Consider the following 13602-nt stretch of genomic DNA (forward strand, 5'->3'; position numbering starts at 1 on the left):
TAAGAAATACCAGGAAGTGGATTAGAACTGGAACAAGTAAAGATGTTGCCTATTGAACCTTTAATGATGATTAAAAACACATTCACAGTGGGAGAAGGAACAATATCAAGGCTGAACTGGGAATACATCTTGTTGTCTTCTTAATAGGCACTAGATTACATGTTGAGGATTTGGTTAAGACGCCACAGTCAGAGTAGCATACACACTTAGAAAGAAATTGCGACAATTTTACCTTATACAACAGTTTGCCACTGGGGCAGTATTTTGGACATCTTTCTACCTTTTTTTTACCCCTAAAAGGTTTATAGTAGTACCTTAAGGTGAATTTTGCTACTAATTTGCACCTTTTAAGGAAGGAAAAAAATGTACAAAGATGTCCCTTTTAAGGGTACTGCCCACTGTACCCCTAAAGGTACCATCTTTGAGTGTAGTTTAACGTACAACGTATATATGCTGTATTATTCCATCTACATTCGTTTGTTTTTAGCAGTCACAACCATAAGGTCAGAACTATACTTGTTAATACCTCATCTAACACTCCCCTGGGAATCAAACCCATGTCCTCGGCCAGAATGCATTTATCAGCAGAGGTTTCATAACTTGGGAAATCAGATTTCATTGTGAAACCTTGAATGGACCATAGTTGGAAAGGAAAAAGATTTTTGCAAACTGCATGACATTTAATTTAGTTTCACCCAGTTTTGCAATTAGTCAAAAGTTCAGCTCAGTCCACCTTCCTCTTTTTGATTGACTTCCTGCAACACAAAAGCTTGCAGACATATACTGAGGTCAAAAGAGCAATCGCATTGAACGCCAGTAGAAATGCCAACACATCTAGGATGTGGTACGAGTACCAAGGCAAATTATTAGCCTCAGAGCGAAGATGAGCTGCTCCTTTATGTCTCATGACATACTCAATCCAAAAAGTGGCACTATCAAGAGGAGACAAGGGCCGATCGTGATGCAACTCTGACAGTTTGCGGATGTTGCTTTGGTACAGCGGGTTCTCCAGGAGGTCTTTGAGGCCTTCGAGGAATTCTTGCGACGTGAGCGTTGAGACTTGAAGCACTCGAGCCACACCTCGAACCTGCAGCCGCACAGCGTTGTCAAACTGGTCAAAGAGTATCGGTAACGCCAAGATCGGGACTCCATGGTAAATCGCTTCAAAGATACCATTGGTGCCGCCGTGAGATACAAACACGCGAGTCTTCGGATGGCCCAGGAGATCATTCTGAGGAAACCACTCTAGGAGTAAAGTGTTGTTTCCCAAGGTCGAGGGTCGTTCCCCATGGTAGCTCCACACGACTTTCTGAGGGATCTCAGCAAAGGCTGCAGCGATGGCCTCAGTGATCGTTTTAGGGAGAGCACCGACCACAGCTCCTAAAGACATGACAACTACTCCATGCTCTCCAGAGCTCTGCATGAACTCTTCCAGATCCTCGGGAAGGGCTTTAGCCGGCTGACATTGAAAGCCACCGATGTAGACCATGTTAGGCATGGTGGGTCGTGGAAAATCAAAGACAAAGTCCACTCTCATCAACCAAATGTCAGCAGATTGTTGCACTGAGAGAAGGTCAGTGCCAGGCGGGAAGTGGCGCTCAAGCAGCTTGCTGTAAATTGGCACGATTATGTATCGCTCCTGAAGAAGGCTGACCAGATGCCGTAGGAAATTTTCAGTCCGTTGCATGAAGCTCATGTGGTCGTGGAACAATGAATTATACATTGGGATGTAGGATGGAGGGGATGGAGCGATTTGCATGTGAGCATCCCCAGCATTTATCCAACGTACATTGTAAACCAAGGGAAGGTGCAGGAAATTGGCCAAAAGGACTCCAATTGGGAATGCCGGGTCTGTTACAAGCAGGTCAAACTTGGCGTCTCGCAAGCGTTCGACAAGCGATGCATCATCCAAAATGGTGGAAATCATTTGAAGAGCTCCGTTGTGAAACACTTTGAGCATGTTGGCGATGTATTTCTGTTGTTCAAAGAAACGAACGAAGGGCGACATCGTTTGCAGTGCTAGCGACCTCTCAATCAACAACTTAAACCAGTCAGGGCCGACGTCTTCGGCCTCCGGTGGGTTGATGGTGATGGTGTTGTAGAGGGAGGAATTCTCTTGGATGTACCAACTTTTAGACGAACGCACCACTGTGAGGCTATGGCCGTGGGTGTGGAGATTTCTCATAATGAATTGCATGTTCAACCAGTGACTGCCATCCTCAGGCACCACCAGGATATTTCCACCATGACAACAGCATGACACAAAGAGTAGACAAGTCAGTGCAGAGAGTTGTTTCGACCTCAGATCCATCTTTTAGACAGCTGTAAATACACAGAGAGAGAGAGAGAGAGAGAGAGAGAGAGAGAGAGAGAGAGAGAGAGAGAGAGAGAGAGAGAGAGAGAGTGCAAGATGTTTACAATTTTATAGCCAGAGGATTTTATCCAAAAATAAATAGTTATTTTGCATATAGACATGGTTGTGGTTGAAAAATGGAGGCAGACGGTCTGGATTCTATAAAAATGCTCAAATTGTGCCCCAAAATGTATACAGCCTCATTTATTTCATATTTGATATTGCATTATACTCTGCCCGGCCAAGTCTCAGTTTGGATTTAAATAGGCAAATGCTTGAGAGTCTATGAATGGATCATTATTGCAGTGATTATTATGTTTCTAGCATGTTATACTGTATGTTTGGCATCAGTTCTTTTCATTTCTTAAACAACCATGTTGACAGACACGCCATGGCCATATTCCAGGCTCAAACTGTGAAAGAATGGTTGTGAGGATCATGAAGAATCGGTTTCACACACGTGTATTGGCATGGAAAGTGCAGTTCTTAAACTCATTGGACGTCTTTGGGATCTTCCTTCCTTCCTTCCTTCCTTCCTTCCTTCCTTCCTTCCTTCCTTCCTTCCTTCCTTCCTTCCTTCCTTCCTTCCTTCCTTCCTTCCTTCCTTCCTTCCTTCCTTCCTTCCTTCCTTCCTTCCTTCCTTCCTTCCTTCCTTCCTTCCTTCCTTCCTTCCTTCCTTCCTTCCTTCCTTCCTTCCTTCCTTCCTTCCTTCCTTCCTTCCTTCCTTCCTTCCTTCCTTCCTTCCTTCCTTCCTTCCTTCCTTCCTTCCTTCCTTCCTTCCTTCCTTCCTTCCTTCCTTCCTTCCTTCCTTCCTTCCTTCCTTCCTTCCTTCCTTCCTTCCTTCCTTCCTTCCTTCGAATAATACGTTATCATATACAAAAGAATGGCAGCTATATACATTCTGGGGCACAATTTGAACACTTTTATATAATACAGACCAACATTTACTTAACATAAGAAATGTTTCATGTCTGAAACCACTTTAAAGTGCAACAAGTTTGGCCCTGATCATACAACCTTTCAGAATATCATAATATTTACCAAAAAGCATTTATGATTTATGAGTGTGCATTAAAAGAAAACAGTCAGAATGAAAGCATTTCTGTGTTTATGTCCTGCATCTACATCACTATAATGGAATTACCTGTTCGTGTTTTTTTTTTAGATAATAATCCATTTGTTAGCTGGACCAAATTATATCGTAATAATCTCCAGATTTTGAGGTAACAAGCAAAAACAAAAACTCTGCAGCTATTCAGTATAAGGCACTTCATCAGTGATGGCCGAGTCCTTACTGTTAGGAACTTCTCTTTCTCTTCCTTTCCTAAATCTCACATCACATCCCCTCCAGCTCCTCCTTCTTTTCCAACCTATCTGCACTGTGTAGCTCATTAAGCACAACATCAAACCTCAAACACTCTATTAATCCATACCAAAACAAGAAACAAACCATCAAGAGGTCTTTTAACAAGATATATCGAGCCATGTGCCCACAGATATCACCCAACACATTAGGAAAATGTCAGATTTTTAGCACATCAGTGTTGATCTTTGCTTGAGGCATTACCAGCATACATGCTGAACAAAAACAATCAGGTTTACTTTACCTTTTGTATCACTCAGCAAATCCTGTCAACGCTCTGGTTGTCTTGTGCAAACACTGGCAAAACAAGCTTTGGATTTCCAAAATGTATATACACACATTCACTTCCAACTACATTGTGCAAGACAGGCCAAACAGGCAAATGGCTGTGTGTGTCTTTGTTTAAGCCCCTTCTCTTGCTCTGTAACATGAGATCTAAAGAGGCCCCTGGTCACAGTTTGGATTAGCCTCCAGTCAGAGAGAGCAAATATCCTCACTCTATGTGCCCTTATGTGAATCTTTGTAACGCTTTAAGTTCTCGAGTCTGCACTAAATAACAAGGCAAAACTGGGGAGAAACGGCAAAATAAGGGCTATTAGCAATCAGCTCACACATAGTTTTGTTTGCCAAAAACAGCTTGGATTAGTTATTCTTGGATTCTATGCATTTAAATGTTTAAGTTATAAAGGTCACTAATTGGGTCTGTGCAAAGCAGAAACCAGTTCACTGCGTTTGTACTCTACAATCATGTAATACTTTTACAAAGGCTTATTTTTTCATTGAATTGCATTGTAATTAGAGCTGGGCAACGATTATTGGATTAAAAGTTTGTGTTTACATAATATGTGTGTGTGTGCTGTGTATAATTATTTTATAAATACACACACATGCATATACATTATATATATATATATATATATATATTTAAAAAATATTATTTATATATACAATATTTATATACAATATAAATTATACTGTATATCAATATATATATATATATATATACAGTATATACATGCAAATATTTCTTAAATATATACATGCATCTGTGTGTATTTATATATACAAAATAATTAAACACAGTACACACACACATATAGATATATAGAATAATAAATTCTAATGCAAAATAGCTAAATGCAATTTTTCTTGAATATTTGAGAGCAATACGGCCATAATCAGTCTTGCAGGACTGGTCCACTCTTAGAAGAAATGGTTCTATTTAGAACCAGAAAAGGTTCCATCCCCCACTTTATATATGGAACTCTATATAGAACCATTTTTTTTTTTTGGTAAAAGGTTCTACTGGCCATGTATGGAACTCCAGGGTTCTATATAGAACCCAAAGGAACCCTTTTTTAAGAGTGTATAGAACCTTTTAGGGGTTCCAAATACGTAGCGCTGATAGAACCTTTTAAGGTTCTATATAGAACCTTTTCTTCTAAGAGTGTGGAGATCTGGATCAGCTACTGCTAAAAACCACGGTCAGGTTTTACTAATCAAGATCCGATTGTACATTAGAGTATTACAATAACTAGTAGTTTCAACTTAAAAAAGCAAGTGTTCATGATACCTTCTTAAGCTTAATCAACTTGGATTTTTGAGTCATCACAACAACAAAAATGCTTAATTTAAGTTGTGATAACTTATGGCAAAAATCATTTTAAGGAAACTTGCAAAGAGATTGCAAAGTTGTTGAGACAGTCAACAGAAGTCTTCCCTCATCCAGACTACAAGCCTCCGAATTCCTGCTGTTTTTTGGAGAAATTCCAGGAAGTTCAATGAACTCCATAAGGCCATACTGAATTGATAAAAAGATTGCCGCATACTGTAAAAACATCAACTGACATAGTGCGTTGGTCGTTTCCCAACAAAAATACCTAAACATCCTAAAAGCGAGATACATTTACCTGATAAACAAATGTGTGCACATTCTGAGAACAGATCTTAAATTACTTTCTTTACTCCCATTGTCTAATAGTTTTATCTTGTTTTAAGGTTGCCATGCACCAAAGTTTTAGTGGTTGGTACCAATACTAGTCAAATTTTGCAGTTCTCGCTATCAGAAAACGTTTGAATTAGTAAAAAATGCAAACTTTTAAATATGTTTGCCAATCCAGAAACTTTGCAGAAACTTTGAAAAAAGTGGAAGAGATTAAATGTACCCGATTAAATATAATTTTGTCTTGCACGGGTTCTTCTACGGATTTTGACGGGAAAACAAAAGGATCGATTTAATTATTTTCTGCAGTTACTATCCATTTTATATTGTCACAGCTTTTTTTGTTTTGTTACCTATACCTATGTCAATAAATAGAAACAAATACACATAATACATCAAGGAAAAAATAAATTACAAAATTTGAAACTCGAATGTTGTGCATAAGCTTTAAAACACAGAATGGTTTGAAAATAATGTGTGAAACTCTTACTTGCGTCCGGCTTGCAGTGTTGATTGAGCAGAGAACTGGTCTATATTTGCAAAGTCCAAATGTTCAGTGTTAATGTGACATGCAAAGTGGTCAACCAGATTTTATTTAACTGGGTGCAACAGTAAATAATGGCTAACCATAACATTTAATATTTAAACATATGTTTAGAAGTGAGTGCGACATCAACAACTATTTTCAACGCATGAAGAAGTCTTAAACAGTCCAACAAGCAACAAAATCATCAATGCAAACAACTTGTAGATGACTTATCATGAAAAAGATCTCAGTTTTAAAGAGGAGGCGAGCTGCCAAAAGCAACAAAGGCAGGTGTAATTGCAGATCATGACTCCAGGCTATGACTCACTTCATTGACTTTATCACAAAGCCACAGCTTCCTCTTTCCTCCGTTACTTTCTATAGTTCAAATTACCTGGTACAAAACATTCTGCCTCTGGGAATACTAATGTTATATTTGGAGCTGACTGAGAATATGGTACCTTAATGATTTCTTATATCATTGTCCTGCCCAAATAATGCTTAAAGATGAATATAGTGAGGATTGAGCTTAGAAATGACTATATGTCATTTAGACCCATGGACCTTTTTTGGTACTTTTTGTTAGTTTATGATGCAACACATAGATAGGCTATACCTGTGTGTTGAATCAAGTTCTCAAAGGTGAATAGATATGGGAGGAGTGCAGGCGCAAAGGTCAAACAGGGGCAGACAGCAAAACTCCCCAAAATCCGATGCTGTGGAACAAGTAAAGGAGACGTGACACCATGTGGCGAAGCAGCCTGGAGAGTAGCAAACACAAAAATAGATAAATGACTGAACGAATCACTCGAAATTATGATCACACTGTTATCACATGGCTGAGCTGAGGCAATCATCTGTCCATCATCCTATAAAGCCCGCCCTGGCAGATAATTTACTCACTCCCATGTCATTCTTTCTTCAGTTGAATAGAAATTAAGGTTTTTGATGAAAACATTCCAGGATTTCCTCCATATAATGGACTTCAATGGGAACCAAACGGTTCAAGGTCCAAAAGACAGTTTCAGTGCAAACTGTTCAAAGGGCTTTAAACGATTCCAGACGATGAATAAGGGTCTTATCAAGCGAAACGATCACTCATTTAATAATAATAACATAGTTTAAGTTTTATAAGCTCAAATGCTCGCCTTGCTCAGTTCTGTGATGCGCGTTCGTGCTCGGTTATCAAAATGAACGAATCTTTTTTCGTGTCATTTGGTTCATTCAACGAACGAAATGAACGAGTTGACTTGGGAAAAGATTTGTTCATTTTGATGAACGAGTTAAAGCAGTTGGACCTTGAACCGTTTGGTTCCCATTGAAGTCCATTATATGGAGAAAAATCCTGGAATGTTTTCATCAAAAACCTTAATTTCTTTTCGACTGAAGAAAGAAAGACATGGACATCTTGGATGACATGGGGGTGAGTAAATTATCAGCAAAAGTTTTTTTTAAAAGTGAACTACTCCTTTAACTCACCTACAGAAATGTCGTCTGTGTTATGGCTTAACCATTCAACGGAAATAAATCGTGGCTTATTTCATACAAGAATGAAGAAAGTTTCCTTGTTTCCCACATGCACACGAGTTCCCCTCAGGACTTGAAAGGTAATTTATGTAACAGCAAAAGGTCAAAAAGCTGATTTGTATTTCTGAAACTTGACGGCCACTGGCCTCATTCGATTTCATTTTCAAATGGACATCGCAATGTAAAGATGACTCTAGATGAATACTGCTGTTATTTTATGTTTACATATTATGCAAACATTTTATTTTTCCCACATAAAATGGATTTTAGCACTTTTACAACAAAAGTGAATAGTAACTGGGGCTGAGGAGCCAAAAAACAAAACAAAAGCACCATACAACTAATGGCAATGATGCTAGGCCGAAATGTAGATAAATATTAATATACACAGGCGCAAAGACAAAGTTATTATGAGTTACTTGTGTCATTGTAAGTCCCAAATTATTTCAAGTCTACTCCAAATGTAGTTGATATCCGATATATCGGATGTTGGTTCTTATGATGGTTATTTTTAGTTTAGGCAATGGTTTTTATAAACAATATTTGTTATACCGGTTAATGCCTGGTTCAGATTACACGTTTTTTTTTTTTTGTCTGTTACGATAGTCACTGTGTCAGATTACGCTTTTTTTTTGTGATCAAATGTTTATTGAAGGAAAAAGAACAACATAGTAAGCATTTCAAAATCACAACAAGCAGTCAAAAGAACACACATTTACCATGACAAAATAGACATACATTTGCAATAGAGTGCCGAAGTGATGACGTCACTTTGTAGGACAACTCGGAAGCTAGCGGCGAATGGGTTCCCTCGGTCGAAAAGCAATGCATTTTCCCCATAGACTTTTGGAAAATCGCAAAAAATAAGATCTGTGTTCAACAAAGAGTAGTAACACTTACACGTTTTGTCTAGCAAGATACAGACAAGTTAATCCAAAATTTATACATTTTGAAGCCTATATGAAGATTTTAAAAAACACAATCAGGCACAATAAAGTTTAAAAAACCACAAGCAGGTTATAACTGTGTTTTATGTCATAGATCAAAACGTGAAAATATTTAGAGGCTTTGTTCACCAGAGACCTTATTTCAGGCGATTTAGCAAAAACCCATTCAAAAATCCCATAGACTTTAGAGCGAGGGAACCGTAGTGCTAAAATGCTAACTCACTTCCGCGTTTTGGCCTACAGAGTGACGTCGTAACTTCGGCACTCTATATACATACATATGAAACAGCCCCTCCCCCCAATAAATAAATAAAAAAGGACAAGGGGAATAACTCAATTTAAGTATAAATAAATAAATAAATAAATAAATAAATAATACAATAAAAAAGGACAAGGGGAATAACTCAATTTAAGTAGCTTGAATTAACAAGTACACAGAATAAACCAACTTGAATTAAGTCAGGTAAAGGTTAAGTCATCTCACCCAAGTTTTTAGGGCCTTAGAAACACTGTTCCAGTTACAGATAGCTTTTTAACTCGAGCAGTAGACAATTCTAGAAGAGTCACATCCAAAGATGTAAGAATCCAACATTTAACAGAAAGTCAATGAGGAGGCTTCCATCTCAATGCAATCATCTTTTTAGGAACTGTGAGGCCAGCTATACTGTGCGCTTATGCTGACTATTCAGGTTCAACATTGTTAGGTTATTCAGTAACAGGACAGGCACCGTTACAGGTATCGCTGCTGAAACCAGATCAGATAATCTGGCTGCCACCTGAGTCCAAAATTGAGCAACAGGTGGACACTCCCACATCATATGTAAGAAAGTGCCTTTAGAACACATTGGGTACATGTTGGGTCAGTCAATCTCTTCATTAAATAGAGTATGCGAGGTGTTAAATACGCTCTATGTACAAAGTTGAAGTGTATCTGTTGGTGGTCAGGATTACGAGAGGCCTCCTTTATATTTACCCAAACATCCTTCCAATTAAAGTCCGGATCCAAGCTCGGGCAGTCCCGTCCCCACAGCCTATCTAGAGGCGGTTTGTCATAAAAGGCCTCCAATTTAAAGGAGAACTCTGGCGAACAATGAACCTTTGGTCTAATAAAACATCGGTACACAGTCAATCGTTCTCTGAGATTTGTTTTCATGATAATCGAATGTAAAGAGTTTTATCTTTAAAAATTGTTTAGCGTATAATGCTAGTAATGGGGGCATTGACTAAGTAAAAAGAAATCGCTAGTTTATACCACTAACAAGGCTCAAAATAGCCCCACACTAACGCAGTAACATAATGAGGCTCCACACATGCAAAACGAAGCATTGAGAACTTTGTAAGTGTACAGACCGTTTAATAAGAAGATACTTTATGAAGACAGTTCACTTCGCGTATACAGACAGGAGCCATCTTAAAAAATAGTCTCGATAAGTCGATCCCAGAACGCCGTCAGAAGTTCGCTGAACTTCATACAATTCAGATCACTCAGCACGACGTTCGTGGTTTGACTTATCGAGACTATTTTTTAAGATGGCTCCTGTCTGTATACGTGAAGTGAACTGTCTTCATAAAGTATCTTCTTATTAAACGGTCTGAACACTTACAAAGTTCTCAATGCTTCGTTTTGCATGTATGGAGCCTCATTATGTTATTAGGTTATTTTGAGCCTTGTTAGTGGTATAAACTAGCTTTTTCTTTTTACTTAGTCAATGCCCCCATTACTAGCATTATACGCTAAACAGTTTTTAGAGATAAAACTCTTTACATTCGATTATCATGAAAACAAATCTCAGAGAACGGTTGACTGTGTACCGATGTTTTATTAGACCAAAGGTTCATTGTTCGCCGGAGTTCTCCTTTAAAGTTATGTAATATGGACACCAATTCCCTATTATTTCCTTGAGCAATAATCAACTTATACAACGGGTTTACAAGCAAAGGTTGCTGCCAAGGAACACCATGCGCTTTGAGGGCCGATCTAAGCTGTAGATGACAGAAAAATGAGGATGCTGGTAAATTGAATGAGTTTGCAATGTCTTGGAATCATTATAAATGTCTTTCAAATGGCGAATACCACTCCTACTTCAATGCGAAGGAGGAATGGGTCTGCCTCCAATTGTCAATCCTTTATTAGTGAATATGGGAGATTGTGTATGCCACTTGCAGGAGACCTTGATTCAACTAACTTCCAGGTTTGGATAAGATGGGAAACTATGGGACCGAAGCGAAGCCGACATTGCTTATTTGATACATCAGAGAAAAGCACGTCTTCCAGATTCCAATGGACGCACAATACTTTCTTCTATCTTGCGCCAAGAGACAGGAGTATAAAGGCGCTTTTCCACTGCATAGTACGGTACGGTTCGGTTCGGTACGTCTCACTTGTGGTGCTTTTCCACTGCATGGTACGGTACAGTACGGTTCGCTTCAGGTCGCTTTAAATGGTACCTGGTCTGTTGAGGTTCCAAGCGTACCGTACCGGTACTAAAATGTGACGTGAAACACTGCAGATCACTGATTGGTCAGACAGAATCGTCACTACCAGCGTCATTGGATTTGCGACACGAGACACTTTTTTTATCAGTATTTTTGTTTTGCTGCCATCAGCCTCATTTTAAACACATTTTTCCGTCTAGCAGTTAAAAACAACCACATACCGAGAATCAGGAACACCATCCCCTCGATAGTCTCCATTGTTCCTGTGTTGTGGGTTTGAAAATGTGGCGCTTTTAAGATGATGTCATGGCAGTAGAGGCGCGCGCAAATAACGATCAGTCCCACACACTTTGAAGGGGTACTACTGCGGTGGAAACGAAAAGCGATCCGAACTGTTCCGCGCCGAGTCGAAGCGTACTGGGCCGAACCGTACCGTACTATGCAGTGGAAAAGCGCCATAAGGGTTAAACCATACAAACAAAGGCCGGAGTACAAAAGACAAAAAAATAAAGCTTACAATCAGGCACTGCCAAACCCCCATCTACCCTCTTCCTCTGTAAAGTAGCCAGTTTTAAACGTGGTCTTTTTCTATTCCAGATGAATTGGGATATTTTACCATGGATTTTGTTCCAGAAGTTGACAGCAGGGAATGACTCCTAAAATCTTGTCGTGTCACAGACTACACGTTGCTTCCTGACCGTGATGTCATCGAGAAGGCGAAACTATAGACCCCTTTTGCGCCGACGTCACAGTTACGTCACGGCGCTAGCTGGAGGCAAAACAAAGTGAAAACTGGAGGCGGCCAATACAAACCAGCACAGATTCGGCTACATAATAAGGAGCTTAAATTATTGTTACTATTATTAAATGTCATCTTGTTGTGTTGTTTGGTGCAAGAATTGATGAAAAATGAATATGCTGAATCTGGAACTTTTATTTCTAGAAAATATTCACGTCATTAAAATCGCACTGTAATGTCACTCTTTACACTGTCTTCGTGGTCTCGGCGCTGGCTCGGCAGAACTGCGGATCGTACACACAAGTCTTATACAGGACCATGTAGGCATCTAAAGATTTATATGCCCTCAGTTTCTATTTACGATCGGTTTCTCTTTAAGGTAGGTGTAGAAGTCAGACCACTCAACCGAGGTAACGTACGTTAATCCCGTCAGATCATCCACGCATTGAGTGAGCGTGTAGATGGCCAATCTGGTTTTGTCCGTTAAAAATAACTTTTGGAAATAACAATCGCGGCCCTGACCTTACACATTAAGATAATATCTGATTTTCTCCAGTCATTGTTAAAAAACAAGCTAACAATCCTTGCTAACTAGCGTTAGTGAAGCAGCCAGAGGGATCTTTCTGCCTCCAACTAAGCTCCGCCCACAAAAAAGTAAAAGGGTAAAAGGGTCTATAGTAGCGAATGACTTCTGGAAACGAATGTAAACAAACAATTGATGAAGCGGTGAGTGTTGTCTTGGCTGTCCGTGTTCAGAAAAAAGAAAGAAAACCCGACAATGGACACGTTCCTGGATTGCTCGAAGATTGTCAATCCTCCAAAGGAAACTTGAGGTAAAATATTGTTTTCTTATATTTTACTTTTAGTTTTAACGTTAGCACCATCGTCTCTCTTTCTGTGCTCCTATTGGTCAACCTCATACATGTGACGGAACCGTCGTGAACGACCGTTAAAAAACTTAAACATGCTAGTCTTTTTGACGTCGTGAAGCATCTCAGACGCGACGCAGGTTGTCGCCCACTATGATGCACTATACGAGATGATACGATCGAATCTTGCATCCCGACGCCCGTTGTCGTTTACGAATCCCCACGACACCCCACGTCAAACGGATCGTGCCAAAATCGGGCTAAAATCGTGTAATCTGAACCAGGCATAAAACTCTCTTCACATCCTGATAGCAATCAATAATATAAGTGGTCTAAACATTTTTTAAAAATTACATATATCTTCTCAGGTGTAAAAAATGTTTGTCCAATCAATGCATTCGGACCTGCCTGCCAACCTATACATTTGCAAATCTGTTTGTGCAGACATCACACGTCGTCAGTGTGTTTTATGCTAAGCAGAGTTGTATACAGATGTGAGTGCCACAAACAAACAACAGAAATCTTTTACAGTTCCTCCTGAACCAAAACGGTGAACTTATACCAGTGACTTTCTTCAACCAGAGCTGTTCACGTCCTTGGACTGGGATTTATGCATTTCAATGCCAGGTTGCACAACAAGTCAGAGTCCTCTAAGTTGTTTATGTTAATTATTATTGTGATGGTATGTGCTGTGAGACATAAAGTAATTTAAAGGCGCCTCTCGTGATGCTTTGCAGACCCTGCTCTGTGTGTGTGTGTGTGTGTGTTGATGTGTTATGAAGGATATGTGCTTTGAGAGGGATCTCATGCTTTCAAAGCTCTACCCTACCTTTAATTGTGCGAATGAAAACATTCATATGAAAAAACTAAATCATGATAATTTTTTTTTCTGGCCCCTCT

General features: G+C 39.3%; 1 protein-coding gene across 3 annotated transcripts; it reads right to left on the reverse strand.

The window, feature by feature from the left end:
• Positions 1 to 43: 43 nt before the first annotated feature.
• Positions 44 to 10104, reverse strand: ugt5g1 (UDP glucuronosyltransferase 5 family, polypeptide G1). Of its 3 annotated transcripts, none has more exons than XM_089130998.1 (3): positions 10009 to 10104; positions 6801 to 6945; positions 44 to 2322 (listed from the first exon to the last, which is right to left on the reverse strand). In XM_089130998.1, the coding sequence occupies exon 3, from the start codon at positions 2309 to 2311 to the stop codon at positions 725 to 727; it is 1587 nt and encodes a 528-aa protein (XP_088987124.1). In that variant the 5' UTR covers positions 2312 to 2322; positions 6801 to 6945; positions 10009 to 10104; the 3' UTR covers positions 44 to 724. The 3 variants fall into 3 exon arrangements, with proteins under 3 accessions (XP_088987124.1, XP_039515649.2, XP_039515651.2); XM_039659715.2 differs by lacking the exon at positions 10009 to 10104 and adding an exon at positions 9143 to 9419; XM_039659717.2 differs by lacking the exons at positions 6801 to 6945; positions 10009 to 10104 and adding an exon at positions 6149 to 6213.
• Positions 10105 to 13602: the final 3498 nt, after the last annotated feature.

This window comes from Pimephales promelas, chromosome 1, assembly GCF_988280905.1.
Source record: "Pimephales promelas chromosome 1, fPimPro1.hap1.1, whole genome shotgun sequence".
Taxonomy (NCBI): Eukaryota; Metazoa; Chordata; class Actinopteri; order Cypriniformes; family Leuciscidae; genus Pimephales; species Pimephales promelas.

Excerpts from the sequence above, each read along its gene's own strand:
- ugt5g1 (XM_089130998.1), bottom strand. The coding sequence starts at position 2,311 with ATGGATCTGAGGTCGAAACAACTCTCTGCACTGACTTGTCTACTCTTT.